The sequence below is a fragment of the Ischnura elegans genome, chromosome X, assembly GCF_921293095.1.
Source record: "Ischnura elegans chromosome X, ioIscEleg1.1, whole genome shotgun sequence".
In the NCBI taxonomy this organism is placed as follows: domain Eukaryota; kingdom Metazoa; phylum Arthropoda; class Insecta; order Odonata; family Coenagrionidae; genus Ischnura; species Ischnura elegans.
In genome coordinates this window covers 73,436,287-73,455,382 of record NC_060259.1, presented here as the reverse complement: position 1 = coordinate 73,455,382, position 19,096 = coordinate 73,436,287, and the positions used below count along the sequence as shown (strand labels likewise).

Sequence of the window (19,096 nt, the reverse complement as noted above, 5' to 3'; positions counted from 1 at the left end):
ACAGTTCTAAAAACAACCGCTCTTACCATAGCAGGAGCCAATCACTGTTCACCCTCTTTCCCATATTTTTAAAACTACAGATCTCATAGAAGTGTTTTCAACCCTTATTCCTTTTTTAAAATTTTATTAATTTTAATTTCAATTCCATTGTTTTTTGGAGTATCTTTATTGTGTATTCTTGAGCATCAAAAGTTCATCAAGAAAACATTTTTGTTATTCAATAGTATGCACAGGATTACGAGCGCATTTTTGAAGGTGATTCCACCAACAGGTAATGGGATCTGGGGCCACCTAAAGCTCCATAATTGGTTATCATCAAGAAATCATTTATCAAAAGTATCTAAAGTTCTTCAAGAAAACATTTTTGTTATTCAATAGTATGCACAGGATTACGAGCGCATTTTTGAAGGTGATTCCACCAACAGGTAATGGGATCTGGGGCCACCTAAAGCTCCATAATTGGTTATCATCAAGAAATCATTTATCAAAAGTATCTAAAGTTCTTCAAGAAAACATTTTTGTTATTCAATAGTATGCACAGGATTACGAGCGCTTTTTTGAAGGTGATTCCACCAACAGGCAATGGGCTCTGCAGCTCGATTCTGTAAATGTGATATGGCCGTCACAAGCGGATTTCGTCAATGTATTCACGGCTTTGACGCTGGAGCGATTCTGAAACTTTTTAGTGACGTCACTCTCACAGCCGCGTCCGTGAAAATATTCACGCCCAAGAGGGCCCGTGGTAGCTTCGTCGCGGCAATGCGCTCTAATTTTTCATTATGAATTTACGCTCTGATTGATAATTAATAGCACATAATTCATTAATTACGATGGTAGCTATTTCATATTGTCACTTCCCATAAGTAATATATATTAAAAACAAATAAAAGAAATGCGTAAAGTTAAATTTACATCAGCGTACCATTTAATATTGCGATATATATTGCCTTTATTGCGATTGAAGTTGGTGAGAAGTTAATCTTTGCGGAGGGTTTGACAATTATCTTATATTTCTGCATCTGCTAGAATATACAAGTCAAATACTGAAAACGTAATGTTCATAATAATTTGGAGTAGAACCAATGGTAAGAGTATTGTACGGTATTGAATGTTAACAGATTTATTTAATATTTGTTTTGTAAGTTCAAACCTTCGATTTGTTTTTATTAAGGAGAATGGAGGCTCTTTGCATAGCTCCGCTACTGTTGCATGAGCATCCATGTCGACGGAGGCAATAGATGCACATACTTCAGCGGCAGATACGCGATATCAACAATCCCTTCGAGATGCGGGAAGAGGATTTAAGAGGTTTGTCCCGCGTATCTCGAGGATTGGCGATGGATATTGTCACTGAGCTCAAACCACTATTAACTCGTAGACGTTTAGGTGGCTTGCCGGAGCATGATTTAGTACGTTAAGGTAAACATTAATCATCCATTCCATCTCTTCCATGCATTATTGCTGCCGACGTTCAGTAACACGACCAACATGACTTTTTTCTGTTGACATAATAGAAATACTAAGACATGTAAACATCTCGTCTTCTAGCAGAAACTTTTAATAATCAACTCGTATTTGTGCCAGAAACATTTTCACCGGTATAAATCGTGAATAGTGGCATGTGCTTGCACAATCAGACAAATAAATATGCACGACGGCGCATTTAAAATTATCTACTGAAATGATGAGAACAGCTCAAACGCATACGAGAATGAACCATTATCAAATAATAAAATAACACTTGTTCTCATTCCGCGTAAGCATTTGCTCCATATTATTATTGCTATTGCTGAGAAAATTAGTGCTAATTGTGCAATTACGAGCCTGCTACGTGATAACTGGCTTTGATACGCAGCACTTGGCAACATATAAAAGAGGTAATATACAGTAGCTACAGCTAGAAACTAATTAAGCAACCGTAACTTATCATTAATAGGTACTTTTAAAAGAAAAGACCTCACTCAAAATTGAGTAAAGAAGTATTATTTACTTTGGGAGTGAATATTCCACGGCATTATATATGTTTCTCTATGGTAACTGAAGTTGCAGTTGGCCGCTGAAGTAAGTTTGTATCGGAGATTCTGATTCGTTCCTCGCGTCCGCACAGCTACCAACATAAGAAACTGAAGTGATCGTTCGCAATCCGTCAAACATCTCACGACACAGGCTTACAGGATCGCTTGAACGTCTTTCACGGTGAGAGGCGTGAGAACTCCACTGTGGTTCGAACCACGCGAAGCACAGGTATGACATTTACAGAATCGAGCTGCTGGGGTCATCTAAAGCTCCATAATTGGTTTTGTATCCATGATATTTTAAATTGTATAAATTATTTAAGGAGTAATAAATATATATTATATTTCTGTTTTGTTCACCGGCTCGTCACCGCAGGTGTTGAGAGATATAAGCAATGCATATTTGGCACCGATTTCACGTGGGAGTGATTCGCGGCGCAGGAATAACGTCTTGTGCACCAGAGCGCTCACCAATAAGCTACAAACATCATCGCAGAAACTGCAGATAACGGATAAAACTGCAAGAGGAATGGCTTGGGTTATCGATGCAAAAATATGTATTAAATACACCAAAGGATGAAGTTCGCCATGAAAAATATTTGTCTTTGCCGGGATTCGAACCCGGATCTCCTAATTGCCGGTCAGGCGTGCTAACCAGTTGCACCACCAATCCATTTTCTCAGAGCGAACTTCGGAATGGGTTTAACCGAACAAGGTGTTGACGTCACAAGTCCACACTGTGGACATGTGGCGAGGGTCGTGCTTACTAAGCCACTGTCGGTGTGAAAAACCCTTACTTTGCCGCTGGTCTGCGACGACGAATTTCAAAGCACTGCAGGAACATTTACATATTTCAAAGCACGGCAGTTCCTGCAGTGATTTGAAATATGTATTGCCTATGTCACTCAACGCCGCGCCGGTCTATTCTGTTTTCTGGGTTGTATATTTCACGGTTAGCCATGAAAAATGCCTTTGCCAAAGCGTGAAAGCAACTGCCTCATGGAGGAGGGGGGTGGTTATTGAAGGACGACGGCTCCCACTGTGGTCGCTACTAGAACTATATTCGAACATCATTCAAAATTAGGATTGCGAGAAACCTTTTCTTGAAAATACTAGTAACTTGAAAATACTAGTAGGCAGCAGCCCAGTGGTTACGGCGTCCGTCTGCAGATGTGAAGGTAGCGAGCTCACGGAACTTTTTTATATTATTTTTTCAAGAATTTTATTGTTTAAATTTTTAAAGTTCGTTTTCTTATACTCGTTACTACAATGAAATATATTTTTAAAACAGTTTTTTCAAATATTTAAATCAGGAATGGATCAACTTGGGATTAGGAACAGAGGATGAAGGGTGGATAGAAACCCGGCGGCGCTATGAGGAAAGAGTGAGCAAGGTATGGTGATGAGAAACCCGGCGTCGGAATTGGCCTGCTCTTAACGAAAGGCGCCAAGGGGACCACGGCTTAACGTCCCATCCGACGGACGGTGTACTGCACAACTAGTGTAATCCACATTACACGCAGGGATTGAATTTAGGAATGCCCCTTAATTCTTTACCGAGATTTGGATGTGGAAGGCCAGTACACTACCTCACCACTCCAGTTAATTCTGTATTTGCAATTTTCAGGATGGAACTCAAGGTCGTGTAAGTCGAGGTATTTTTTCGAACTTTGCTGTGTTAATCTGTTTGGCTTTACCAGCAAGGGTTAACTCTATATGTTGTGCCATGGTATTTGACGGAGGCGACTGGCAGATGAGGTTATTTGCGTCATAACGGGAGGGTATGGAAGGAAGGGTGGAGGGAAACCCGGCGTCGGTATGAGCTTTCTCTTAACGAAAGGCGTCACGGGGACCACGGGATAACGTCCCATCCGACGGACGGAGTGTTGCGCTTGAAATGTCCTCCGCAAAACATTCAAGCAGGGACTGGGCAGTATTAGAAATATTTTAGCCAACGCTGAGGTTTGAACCCGAGCCCACGGGATGGTAAGCCAGCACTCTAGCTACCACACAAACCCGATCCCCTTAACTATTTATTCTTTTATTCTTGAATAAGTGTTAAATTTGAGTTTCCAAATGTATGCAAGCAGTTGGTAGCTGGTGGAAGTATTCAATAATAAGAGCCGCAGTTTTGTGGGAAACATTATTAAATTCGAGTGAAACCCAGTAAATAGTGTCTACCCATAAGACTTCAATGTAATCTGAAACTCGTGGAAATGACAAACACATGGAGAAAACATCTTTCCCTGCTCGACCAGTGTCTTATTCTGCTAACTCCTTGTTTAAAACTTACACTATCACCTTTAAATCTTCAGGTTATAAAGAGTAGAAATTAACTTAAAATAAAAAAATTGCCTGAATCTCAAATTAAAAAATTTTCTCTGTAGTAAATTTGTGATACGTACAAGTCAACATGATTCTCTGTACAGTATGCTGAAAATTTCAAGACGTTAACATAATTTTTACACAAGTTTTTAGTCGCGAAAAAAGATGAAATATGGCGAGTCTAGTGGAATTGGTGCATTTTCTTAAGTAGAATAGACTAATATGACGCCATTAATGTGACGGGGAAGCCGTGGAACTGGGCCATTGGCACCTCAGCAAACCGTGCGAAGACAGCAAAGGCAGGGGCCAAATAACAACCAGGGCGATAAATGGCCTCGAAAGAAGGCTCGTAAATAAAACCTTCGGCAGTGTTGTAAGCAAACGTAAGGAATTGCGACATTATTCAGCTCTAAAGTCCCCTTGCGAGTTTTCTGTCCGTGTGTTTCCTCAGATCAAAGCGTTTTCACCAATAAATCTTACCGGCTTTAAATCATATCCTTGTTGTTTGAGTCTGTATAAATTATTATACCGCACCACCAAGAATACATGTCGAGAAAGGAATTCAATTCCAGTTTAAAATTTTCTGATATCACAGGCTAACTTTTTTTTACTGAAAAAACTTTATTCTTATGTTTTTTAAGTTACTGAATTCAAATGATGATTAAAAAGTTGTATCATCCACCATTTATTCACAATTTACAGTTAAATTTATGAAATCAAGCAATATATTTAGAATTTAACAGCTTTTTATAGTTAAAATAAAATTAAAAAGTAGGTCTAATGAACGAAGATAATGGGGGATTACTGTTGCTCCTTCACCGAGAAGTTCAGCAAGCGATTCATCGCAGCAAAAGCTACACAAGAACCTTCAAGGAAAAAAATGTAGATCTATTCCAGTTGACAAGTGAACCCTGTATTATCACGCTAAATTACTATTGTAAGTAATTTAACAGTAAATACACACAATTTTATGATGTAACATAGTGGTTCATTGATTTCCCTACATACCATACAGGGTTATTAGACTAAAATTAGGAATTAGTTTTTAAATATTAAAATACATATTGCTTAGAAACTATGGGTGACACAAAAAAACTATGGCCAGGTTTGGATTTGGCACATAAAAATCTATAAAGATCAGCTATCAAAATAAAAAAGTTTTCAAACAAATTTTTTTTGTTGGCCGGTGTAATTCATGTTCTTTTTAATCTAGACCGATTCGTATGTGTAGTGTGAGAATTACTTTGATGAATATTAAAGCTGTGGGTGGGATGGTGGGCAGGTTGATCTACTCGGGATTTACTCTCGCATAAATATTATACAAATAACGTATAATTAATAACAATAATTATGTATTCACGGATCAACCCCATAGCTGACCGAAAAATTCTGCTCCAAATTACATTTAATAATTATTGAGCTAAATTTTTTGGGTAAATACTTGTCTCTTCATTCTCACATAATGTTAAAGTTCGGCCCCTTCATTTCATCCTATCTCATTCCAATGCCTTTATTATCCTACTGTGTTTTTCCTACGTACCTAGCCTGACAGTATCCAGGTACTTGTCTCATATTTTTGGCTCATGGCTTTTCTGACGTTTTATACCTCCATTTCGTTTCCCGCGAATTACTATCTATCTAAACGCCGAAAACTATTCGTGTACTATACAAGAGTTGCCATGAGAAAAAATTCCCCTGGACCGGGAATCGAACCATGGACCTTTAGCTCCGGGCCACTGCGCAAACCACTACGCTATCCAGGTTCTTAAATTCCCATGGCAATTATACCGAGGCTCATGGTACTAGACGTTAGGCCCTATGTATGTGTAGGCCCTAGGTATGACAACGCGACGGAGAAAAGTCTTCCAAGAAGCAACAACCGGTTGAGAGCCTCAAACCTGCGCTTAAGACGCGTAGAGAGGTATGCGTAATATTTCTAATCCTGCCGCGTGAACGGTGGTGAAATATACAAGAATTGCCATGAGAAAAAATTCCCCTGGACCGGGAATCGAACCACGGACCTTTGTCTATATGACCATGGTACCTACTGGAACCATGAGCCTCGGTATAATTGCCATGGGTATTAAAGAACCTGGATAGCGTAGTAGTCTGCGCAGTTGCCCGGAAAGTCAAAGGTCCATGGTTTGATTCTCGGTCCAGGGGAATTTTTTTTCATGGCAATAGGGTGGTTTCCTTTTATTTTTTTATTGCCTAAGTCGAAAGATTTTTACTCCTGGAGTACGTATTTCACGCTTTTAGATTTTTTAATGACGATATCTATTTTTCGCAATTAAATGAAAAGTGAAAATTTTCAAGCGCGCGAAAACGTGACGGCTAAGTATGAATGCTGGGAAAACCCCGTGTGACGTCATTCTGGTTGCCGCTGCCGCCGTCGCCGTGAGAGGTGACCTTGGGGCATGGATATGTGCGCCGCTGCGATGCAGGCTGCTAGCAGGTAGCGCTTGGCTTAAATAAGGATTATTAATATTTTATTAAACGAAGGAAACTTTCCGACCATTAGCAATTTTAATAGGTGATTATAAAGAGACGTCATTATTATTATACGACGAATATTATTAAGAAGGCTGAGCTCTGTGCTTCATGCATGCATTGGTAATCTTAGACGATGTAAAACTCCTATCTACTCGTGTGGAAACTAGGTCCCTGTGACGTCACGTGGAGTGCCATCGCATGGGCGCCAATCTGGCCTTTTTCAAATGAGGTTAAAATTGACCATTGCCATTCGTCTGAACACGGGTTTCTAAAACCAAATAATTTGTATATTATGAATACACTAATGGTGAGTAACGAATCGCAATCAATGCCTTTCGTTTTATTTGATAAAGGAAACTACCCTATTGCCATGGGAAATAAAGAACCTGGATGGCGTAGTGTTTTGCGCAGTGGCCCGGAAAGTCAAAGGTCCGTGGTTTGATTCCTGGTCTAGGGGAATTTTTTTTCATGGCAATTGTTGTGTATTCACCGCCATTCATGCGGGAGGATTAGAAATATTACATATTCATGGACTTGCTTAGCGTATAGTACTCCAAAGTGGCCTTGATTTTGCGATTCGTATGTATAACTCCTCCTTTGTCACATCACCTGAAAATTTCAAAATGAAAGCATGAATTATAAATAGCCGACCTCGGTGGCGGAGGGGTAAAATTTCGCCTGCCACACATAAGGTCGCGGGCTCGAGTCCCGTCTGGCTAAATTGCCACTATCCAGGACATAGATGTTCCTAAACGTTAGATTGTTAAGTAAAAAACCCCAATGTAAAAGGCCATTGGTACTTTTTTCGGTGGTACAAGTGCAAGTAAAAAGATGAAATGAGTTAATCGTTACCAAAAAAGACGAAATACGGCGGGCCTAGAGTACGTAATGCATTTTCTTAAGTAAAATGGACTAATATGAAACTATTAATCCGGCGAGATAGCCGTGGACCAGGGCCATTGGCACTTCAGCCTGCCCCACCTGCCACATAAGGTCGCGGGTTCGAGTCCCGCCTAGGTGGGTTGCCCCTATCCAGGGAATGGATGTTCGTAAGCGTTTAATTGTGAAGTAAAAAAACCCCGATGTAAAAGGCCAATGGTGCTTTTTTCGGTGGTACAGGTCTAAGTAAAAAAAAGGTTAATCGTTACGAATAAAGACGGATTACCGTGGGCGTAGTGGAAGTATTGCATTTTATTAAGTAGAATGGACTAATATGACACCATTAATGTGGCGAGGAAGCCGTGGACCAGGGCCATTGGCACTTAAGCAAATCGTGCGAAGCCAGGTAAAGCACGGGCCAAGTAATCTCCAGGGTGATGAATGGCCGCGCATTTAATCTTAAGTTTCCTTCACCATCCATAGGCCTTTAAGGCTTACATTTACCTCTATTTTACCTTTCACTTGATTCATCTCCTCGGGAAATCTCTTCATAATTACTTATTTTATCTCTTTTCATACTATATCAATTACTATACATCATATGCTTATCCATATAGCATCAGATACCTTACTCAAAAATATTTTGTAGGTTTTGGTTTCTATTTCTCCTTCGAAGGCGTTTTTCTACATACTTTCAACTCGTACGATTAAGTTTGGTTAGATTCGACACTCTCTTTCTAAGGTTTTCAGGAGACCTCTTTCTCTCCTAGTCATTAAACGACTTCATAATTATTCGTTCAAACGATCCATTTGATCTTCACCATGCTTCTGTAGCACCACATGTCAAATAATTCAACCCTTGCCTGCTGCCAATAGCATTGCTAGGGGTAGGGATCCGGGGGGTTCGGACCCCCCGAAGTATAAAATCACAATTATTTTCAACCATAAAAGAAAAAATTGAAAAATCATGAATTTACAAAATATTTCTTCAACAAATGAAGTTATTTCGATTATGAAAAGTGTTAAAATTAGTTTAAAACCCTCTACCTAGTACCCTGTTTATCAAAGATTTCCCCCCCCGGTTTTGAAGACCCCCCTCAAACGAAATTCCTGGCTACGCCACTGCCCGCTGCACTCATGTCTATGCCGTTATGCCACAATAATGGGCTCTATGTGTAAGTTCATCGTCATAAGTCCATCTTTACATCCTCTATAACTTGTCTAGTTTACCTCACTCGGGGTCCCCCTTATTCTTCTACTCTTACCCTCCACCTGTCCTTCGACGATTGTTTTCGTGAGGCCATTATGCCTCATAAAGTGGCCAACTAAGTTGTCCCGTCCTCTCATTAATGTTTTTAGGAGGCTTCTGTTTACTCCCACCCTTCTCAGCACTTCCTCATTACTTACCCGGCTTATCCATTATATCTTCATTATTCTTCCGTAGCACCATATGCCAAATGCTTCCACTCTTGACTTCTCTGCTGCAGTCAACGTCCAAGCCTCACTTCCATAGAGAAACATGCTCCATATGTAGCATTAGGTGAATTATTTCATTATTCTATGCTTGTACTCTCATCTGAAAGAATATTCTTCTTCTTGTAGAATGTCCTCTTTGCTTGTGCTATTCTACTGACTATTTCTTTCTTGATTCGTCCGTCGTGGGTTATTCGGCTTAGCTTTAGTTTTAATTGCTTAATGTTTGTAAGTTATGGTATTTAAAGAAGGAGATCGACAGCTGACGTCATTTGCGGCATGAGGAAAGGTACGAAAAGAAGTGTGAAGAGAAACTCGGCGTGGGCATTAGCCTGCTCTTAACGAAAGGCACCTAGGGAACCACGGGTTAACGTCCCATCCGACGGACAGAATGTGCCGCTTGAAACGTCCTCCGCACAGCATTCAAGCAAGGACTGGGTAGTCTCTGAAAATTCTGTGCCACCGCCGGGATTTGAACCCTAGACCACGGGCTGGGGAGCCACCACACCCACCCGATCCCTTCTTTCTTTTGTTTCGTGCTAGTATCTTAGCTTTATTTTACTTTACGTGTAATTTTTAATTGATAATGTTTCTTTACTTTTACGATTTAATGCTCAGGTGTAATTAGATGCGTCTTTCTGTTGTGTGCCCCCTCTCGCCCCTGGAATTCAAATGACTATTTATATCTCGACTCGTCCGTCTCTTGTTATTTAGCCAAACGGAACTCTTTCCACCTTTACATTATTCCAAGTTTAAAAGTGGTCTCTTCTCTCCTTATTCTTACAAATACCTTAGTTTTTATGATTTGTTTTATCTGATTATTTCATGAATGGATTTTAACGACGATGACTTTCAATTTCTCTGCCAAGTCACCGCAGCGTGCTAATTTTTTACGTGGAAATGTACGGGTGAAGCCTTCTCTTTAGATTCATGGTTGGCTTTCCCATATAACCGTTAGAAATGACAAAAATATTCTACTTTTAAAACCATGTCCATTGGCATATGGGGGCGAGTAGTAGGATGCCAGCTTTGATATATACAAAAATTAATTTCTTCAGTTTAGATGTGTTGCAAGACATTTGACTGCCGAGCAATTTTTACTCTGATCCCATATTTTTCGTTGAATTAACTATATCCTTCGCCTATCGGTTGGACAATACGTCTCATGCACTTCATTATTTCTATCAGACTTGTAAATACAGCGCATGCAGATACGTTGTGAAGTGCTCTTATGGGCCACCGTTCATGAGCTACAGCCGTGTTAGAAATATCCATGTTTATGCAATCCTCATTGTAGTTATGTTGTGCGTGTTGCCTATATAACAGGACAGTCCTCCTAGGGAAATGAGTTAATCTTTTATCCTTCTTCAGAGTAAGAAACTGGTTTCGCAACGTGTACAACCTTTTACACTAGAGGGTTGCTAAGGAGAGAAAATCTGGCATCCGTATGCGCCTTTTATGACAAATGTCATGGATGGGAATGTGGCTAGCTCTCTGTCTGCAACACTAAGGGGCAGTTAGAAAATTCTAATCATGAGTTTCCCAAATTTGATTTTTAGATTCACTTAAGAATCAGTCTTGTGAAATGAAATAATCTTAAATTATTCTCATAGATAGGAATCACGTTGTCTCGCTGTCACCCGACCAAAAGAATTCAGAGCCATTGCGATGCCGATTTTGCGATTATCTGAAATGGCTTTCCCTCCATACTATAATTTTAATAAGTAGTGAAAATCCAATTTAAAACGCGCATATCACGGTATTATTGCAAAGTTTGCTATGTAAGTAAATACATATGAAACTTACTTTTCCTTTGATAATCGCGTGTTTAGTGAGATCGCAACAAGAACCTGGAATTTGAAATCAATTCATAAATCGGGATGTAAGTCGACGTATTGTTTAATGCAGATATCGTAAGTATAAGATACCATGTGATCTATAAAAAAAACCATCGAGATTCCCTTGCACACAGTTTTTATTTAAAGATAGATATGAAACAAAAATTCTTTTGCTCTAATCATACAACCTTAAATGTAGTACATGAGTTTGTTGTAGTTGGATGCTAAATTGTTTGAGGGAAAATAGCGCCCAACATATGATTCATATGTAGGTTCGAAGATTTTCGCGGCGTTGATCAGATGATCTCTATATTCTCTTCGGGTTTTCACCGCGTCCGTTGGATTTTGGCGACAATAGTTTCGCTGACTTTGCAGTCAGCGTCTTCAGGTCGAAGGTGAAGTAACTCGGAAAATTTTCGCCTTATATAGATCTCTTCATCCCGCTCCTGCTCTCTCATTGGTCGGTGGTTGTCCATCTCTCATTGCTGGTCTCCCATTGGTTGGTGGTTGGAGAATAATTTTCCATGCGTTATGCAGGTAGTAGCCTTGATCCCTGTAAAAATTCGCCGGCGTTTTTGCTATCTCAATAGCTTCTCTGATAAGGCGAGGGAAGTATTTATTTTCTTTTGCTATTATTTTGGCGTCTTCAAAGAGTATGTTGTGTCCAGGTTCACTTCAAGCATGCTCAGATATAGCTAAGAGTTAGTGCTGTTTATTTTTAGTAGCCCTTCGATGTTACTGCAATCGGATTTTCATCGATCTGCAGGTCTTGTAATACATCGCGCCTATGCCATCTCAGACACCGAGTCACTATCTGCAGAGAAGAAGCATCTCATCAAAGCGCTAGGAAGGAACCGCTATAGCAGAAGCATGGTGAATAGAAGATTTTTGGAGCGGGAGAACAAAGACGCAGCCCTGAAAAGGACCTCTGAGGAAGAGAACCGGCCGGAGCCAGAAGCATACGCCACAATTCCCTTCGTGGCGGGTACATCAGAAAAGGTTGACAGGGTGCTCAGAAAACACAACGTCATAACAAGTTTCAATTGCGTGAAAAAAATATCAGACAAACTACAAAGTAAAGCAAAGGACAAAATCCTAATGGACCTTTACGAGGGAATATATCGAGTGCCTTGCTCATACGGAAATTATTACACATGATTCATATGCCCTACCAAAAAAAGTTTCCAAAAAACAGAGGATTCTGTTTAGATATTCAGGCTGATCTCCAGCGTTCTGTGCTATTTCGGTGTATCCTGCATTGGGTCCAGATTACACTGAATATAACTGTGAACTACATAGTCAAAAACTTTTCGCACCCCCTTCGTAAAGGCTGATTATTCATTAATTTCTTGACGGTGTCTTAAGAAGTGGGCGACAGATAAAACGAGGATATTTACGTTAACAAAGACAGTTGCTATTGATTTTATTACCTCAAAATAATAAGTGGGCCTTGCTATATATGATGGGGTGAGAAGCCATGGCGTACAAGTGATTTTTTTTCTAAACAGAGCTAGGTGCAGAAATTCGGTAAAGAAAACAAACGAGATCGACTAGATCTTTAGTAGTACATTTGATTTTCCACTCGATGCCAGCACAGAACAGAGACCTACTTGTATCCCTTGGCAACCAAGTTTTTGTATATTTCTTCTATCAAAAATCTCTACCTAACTCTGTTTAGAAAAAAATCATTTGTATCCCTCGGCCACTCATCCCTCCATGTAAAATTGACGGCTTTTCCGACGTCATCAAATTATAAATTCGCCTAACACCTTCAAATTTGTATTCAATAAATCAATTCTGAAACACAACTATCTTTTTTTTCTTATTTTATTACGCATATTCTATACATTACCATTAAAATACCTCCGATTGACAAAAATTACTTTCTCGGTAAGGAAAAATTATCAAATATCGCCTATTTTCATCCTTCGAGGTTCTCATTTCATTTGTTTCTTTCGATGTGCCTCTAAAAGCCTTTTAACATCTAAGTTAACTTGCGTCATTTTGAATGAGAAGCATACACATCTACTTTCTTGATTTGAAATGAAAGCACGGTTGAAATGCACATTTGTATTTATCACTTTAGATCTAGGGAGATTACACCTTGAAATCCAACACCCGAATCTAAGCATGCGTGCAAGCTCCTCCTCTGACTGTGAGCACTCACGCGGTAGCAGTGATAAACGCTCCTTAAGTGCCAGGACTGCACGCGGCGGTGGGTCTTGATTCGCTGCCAAGTGTATTAGGAAATGTGTGTGAGTGGAACGTGTGCGAATCACCTCGGTGCGTTTGCGAGGAACGAGCGGCAATGGTATTGCTTGATGCACGCTTGCTGCATGCTCCTCGCGTGATGCACGAATGAACCCCCGAGGTCCGATTGTACGTCTAAGAAAAATCGTAGGATTTTCCTTCCTCTTAGGAAAATCTTTTTTGTAAAAACAGTAAATCATGGTTTCGCTAATACTAGGACCCATCCGCCTCTGTGACGGTGCGGGATTCCTCTTCCCTTCCAACCCTATCCTGTTCCAGGAGGCGTCGTCGGGCTCCTATCGCAGCGGCGCCTCCTTCCTTTTCCCTGTCTTGTCCTTCCCTTTCTGCGGTGCAGAGGTGATAAACTTCGGCTTCAGACTTCGGCTCAGGAGAGTAACCTTGCGAGTCCGCCGTAGGGTTTCGTATCCACTGTACGTCATAGAGTTGGATTATTCTTCCTCATAGATGATCCTCCAAGAACGTCAGAACATTAATGGCTTGCCGGGTTTCGCTTATAGTAGGGCCCTCTTCGCTTCTATAGCGTCGAGGTGTTTTTCCCCGTCCCGTTTCTTTCCGCCCCTATCCTATCCCAGAGGCGTCGGCGGGCTCCTATCGCGGCGGCGCCTCTTTCCTTTTACCTTCCTCTCCAGCTCCTCCCCGGGTGATCGGGCGTATATGCCACGGGCTTGGTTCCCGGCCCCGGTGTGTTGTATCCTCGAAGGGCTCCCCTTGAACCCTCATACTCTTGTACGTCAAAGGGCGCATCTCCTGAAATGACAAAAAGTATTTGGTGTACGCAGGGTTTCAAGGGGGAGTCGACTGTCGATCGATGGATCTTGGGTTCAAATCCCGGCTGATACATTCGGACACCCCCAAAATGAGATCTTCGAGGTGGAAGGTGGCTCAGGGAAAGGAACTGGCTTCCCTTTTCAGGATGTGAGATTATCGCACGCACGTGGCTACGGTTGGGGTGAGCTCTACCCTCACCTATCCAAAAAGACCATCAGGTTGATTCACTGAATGTGTGAGGATTTAAATAATGAACTGGGTGATATTAGGTTAGTTTTCAGTTTAGGACCTGGTTAGTAGAAATGAACAAAATTCTTGTGCATATTTCACGTAGGGGGTAACACACTGTCCTGGATTGTGAAGTGGTACCGTCAGTAAAACGGACCTATTGAGAAAAAGGCTAATATGTATAAATAATACTTCTTATATAAATGAAATGGTATTGAATGTCATAAAAATGCTTTTATTTCAGAAGCTTGAATGTACTATGACTCAACCGTGGTTCCTTGCGTCATAAAAGTTCAACTTCGTAAGAGAAGTGTGTTATCCTAGTGGACAGAGCGCTTCGTAACTGATAGTATTGTCCCGAGCTTATATCCAGTTCCCTTCTAACACCCGCTACAAAAATTCTCGCAATGCTAGGAAGTCCCATATATTGGAAAAAGGAACTAACCTCATATCCTGAATGTGTGGAATTTGCCCGTTTGTGGCTTAGTCCGGAATGAGCTCTGCCCTCACCTATCCAAACAAATTTCAGATTGAATTACAGAGTATCATTCATGAATCCAAAATAGAAGAGTAATTTTTCTAGACGGGGATTCCAACTCAGATTTTACAAATTACACCAGGTTTTGTCCCACATATATTGCCATGGCATCTTCTTCCTGTATGGATTTAAAAAAATTAAATGGAAGAGGATAGCTCGATTGACCAAGTGGTCAAAAATCTTGTACAAATGCGGGAGACACAGGTTTGAATTCCCTTTCAAGGCAAATTATCAATTCATTATTTACTGTGGCGGCAGTTTAGAGGTTAAATGGTTTAAGGTAACCAGTGTATTACGCTTATTCCTTCCTAAACTGTTAACAAGAGTTTTTTTAATAGGGTCGCGCATTTAGGGTCATTAGGAGCCCTATGAGTTAACACCGTGAGCTAGTAGCGGATATGTTGATAAAATTTATTACTTTCTGAATATTTATTGATATTTGTCGTTGTTCGAGGTATCAAAATGCCGCCTCAGAACCAAAAAATATCTTATTTGAAATTTTGTGCTTCATTTTTCGCCGAGGATCGATGATTCTTCCTATTATACATTTTTTTTGTCATCACAAGACTATCCTCAATGCGTCGGCCATATTGGCAATTAAAAATAAAAAAATAAATAAATATAAAAATTAATATACATTGAAAAATATAAATATAAAAAAAGATAAATATAATCATAAAAACATAAAAACAAAAATAAATATAAATACAAAAATAGACATTAAATGAATGATATCTCATTTTTTAGAAAATGATAAAAGCTGCTAATTCCAATAGCCCCTTGACATTCAATCTAATTTTTTTACAACAATCAAGGAATTACAGTGAAGCTTTCTCGGGTTTCACACCGGGTGAGGACCTTTTTCTCTCCTAGCGACGTTTTGATGGGGGATTCACACTTGATGCACATCGAAGCGCCTTCAGCGCCGCCATCGGTAATCTGAGTCTCTAATGGCTGAATGGGGAGGATTTTTATCGTCGTGGCTAATTTTTCTCATTCGGTCTGCCGATTTCTTTGAATGAATGACGATTCCGACGAGGATTGAACGAGCTCACTTCCGATATGTACCTCCCACGGATCCATCCTTAACCCTTTGAGTGCCAACTGACTTTCTAGGTACTATGCCAAAAGTGCCGAGGCATTTTTGCTGATTTTGCAGTAGATTAGGGAAAAAATTAGGGCTCAAAAACAAGTAAAGGTAAACGTTCAAAAACTTTAGGAAATATTTATTATATGTGGTTTCACCTTTTTATTATATTATTTGATGAATTTTTGGTTATATGAGTTAATTTTTATAATTTGAAGAAAGTAGTTAATGTTAAAATAAAATGTGTATTGACAATTGTATGATTAGGTAATTATCAGCATCAAAGAGTGACATTGCATGAGGAGCGCGATAGCGCTACTGGCACTTTTCGCGAGAGATAGGTGGAGCGCCATAGCGCTCCTAGGCACTCTAAAGGCTGTTTTACACGGGGCACGGAATTGCGCAGGTTAGAGCTGCATTAATTTCTAAAATGGCGTGGAACTGCGCGAATGCATGAACGAAATTAGAGCAGGGGCTATTTTGCCGTCTCGCATCCACGCATTCTCGCATGTGTTCTAGGAAATTCACCGCTTTAAACGACGCAATTTTGATTGCGCCTTAAGGCCGCTATACACGGCGAATGATTTCATTCGCATGATCACTCAGCATGATCATGCGCATGGTTATTCACCGTGTACGACGGAACAATTTGCGAATGAACCTTCATGCGCATGATCATTCAGTGAAAATTAGAACAGGTTCTATTTTACTCGCATGATCCGGTGAATGATCACGTGATCATTCAGCATGATCATTCACCGTATATAGCGGCATTTAGCACGTACGTCAGATTGCGCAATAACGTGCCCCATGTAAAACGGACTTTAGAACAGGGACTATTTTGCCGTTCATGCATTCCATGCGTTCTAGAAATTCACCGCTTTTCACGACGCAATTTTGATTGCGCCTTCGCACGTACGTCAGATTGCGCAATTCCGTGCACCGTGTAAAACGGCCTTAAGTGTTAAGCTAGGCCTCACGCTATCCATCCTCGATCCACAGGTGGGCCTAATCCCTGGGGTGCGGCGGGCGCTGTGGAGCCGCGCTGGATTGTGTGCGGCGAGGTCGCGGCTAAGGAGGGCACTCGGTCTCTCGCCGCCCGCATGCTTCGCGCTGCCGCGGCAGTTCGAGGAGCTGCTGACGGCAGCGGACGGGCCGCGCTACAACGCCTCGTGGGTGCTGAAGCCGACGCGCGGAGGTCGACCCGAGCACGTGGACACCATGGAGCTGTTCAGCCGCGTGCGCCGCAAAGAGTGAGTCCCGAATTGTCTGGACCGCTTTAACTGCAAATACGTCGAAATTCACTAATTCCTGCTTTACTTTGTGGTTATCCATTATAAGTTTCCTGGATATCAGACAACTACTTATACCACTTATTTTTTTATCAGAGCACGACACGGATTTCTATGAATAGGGTGGTTTCCTATTATTTTTTTATTGCCTAATTCGAAAGATTTTTACTCATGGAGTACGTATTTCACGCTTTTAGATTTTTAAATGACTATATCTATTTTTCGCGATTAAAATAAAAGTGAAAAATTTCAAGCGCGCGATAACGCGACGGCTAAGTATGAATGCTGGGAAAACCCCGTGTGACGTCAGTCTGGTTCCCGCTGCCGCAAGTGAGGTGACCTTGGGGCGAGGCTTTGAGCGCTGATACGACACAGGATGCTATCAGGTAGCAGAGTACCGTGCTAGCAGGTAGCGCTTGGCTTAAATAAGAATTATTAATACCTTATCAAACGAAGTAAACTTTCCGACCTTAGGCAGATTTAATAGGTGATTATTAAGAGACGTTTCCCTGAGCTCTGTGCCTCATGCATGCATTGGTAATCTCAGGCGATGTAAAACTCCTATCTACTTGTATAGAAACTGGGTCCCTGTGGCGTCACATGGAGTGGAATCGTATGGGTGCCAATCTGGCCTTTTTCAAATGAGGATAAAATTGACCATTGCCATTCGACTAAACTGGGATTTCTAAGACTAAATAATTTGTATATTATGAATGCACTAATGGTGGGTAACGAATCGCAAATAATACCTTTCGTTTTATTTTATGAAGGAAACTACCCTGTTATCATCATCTTCAGGCGCAAATTATGATTTTTTTTATCATATTATTGTTACCGAGTTACTTGCTGAATTTTAAAACGGACGCCAGAATAGGGGAAACAGATGGGTAGAGATATTCATTTATAAGAGTCTTTTTCCCCTATTTTGGCGTACGTTTTAAAATTCGTCAAGTAACTAGGTAACAATAATAAGATAAACAAATCATAATTTGCGCCTGAAGATGATGATAATTCATTGAAACCCTGGTCGCGCTCTGATAAAAAATATGTGGTGCATGTAATTGTCTGATATCCAGGAAACTGCAAATACGTCGCTTGTTTTTCTGAGACCCAGGGTTGAAATTCAGAATCGGACAAAATTTTCTGTCATCGCTCTTCCGTGGTGATTCAGATCTCACGCTCACGTGATTTAGAGTTCATATTTGAGGAAACAACTTCAACTCAACTCACTGGAGCAAATTGATTATGCAGGAATAGTTCTCGGGTTTCCCACTGGGTGTAGATTTGGGTCACGGGTCCCAACGTTTCGATCACTAAGTCCGCCATCGTCTTCAGGGGTTGAATGTCGAGCCAAGTTCTTTCTGATATTTATACCCTTGAGAGCCTTTTAAGTGTGCCCTGATTGGACCGTCCTCGATCGTTCTGAAGTGATTATGGTTACGCTTGAAAATAAAAAATAATACGTTTATGATAGGTATTATTTTTTTTTTAATTTTCGTACGATATAGTAAAATAACATGCAATTAATATAGAAAGAACAGGGAGATGGCCCTTCTCCACAGGTTTATTGTCGTACTTGATAATGACCTGACGGTCAAAACGCGTCGTACTTTCAATAATAAAGGATGAGGTGACTCTTGTCACTAATAGTCTCTTACTCATAAAAGATATAGAAGATAATTACAGGAGTACAGTTTTACGCGTGGAGGTATTTTTACGACGGATATTTTATTTCAAAAATGTGAGGTGACAGCAGTGGACTTCTTGAAACTTGGTGGTACAATAAGAGCTGGCACTCAACTTTTAAGTATAGTCGGGATCAAGACTTGAGTAGCACTCAGGGACACGCTCCAAGGGACCTGGGTTTGAGCACAAAATGTGGTCTGCCA

At 40.6% G+C, this 19,096-nt stretch overlaps 1 protein-coding gene across 1 annotated transcript in view; it reads left to right on the top strand.

The window, feature by feature from the left end:
• Positions 1–19,096, top strand: part of LOC124171186 (cadherin-like and PC-esterase domain-containing protein 1) — a 280,152-nt gene that overhangs the window by 46,855 nt on the left and 214,201 nt on the right. Inside the window, exon 4 of the mRNA XM_046550325.1 lies at positions 16,918–17,168. Within this exon, the coding sequence (XP_046406281.1) occupies positions 16,918–17,168 (251 nt within the window). The remainder of the gene's footprint in view (positions 1–16,917; positions 17,169–19,096) is intronic.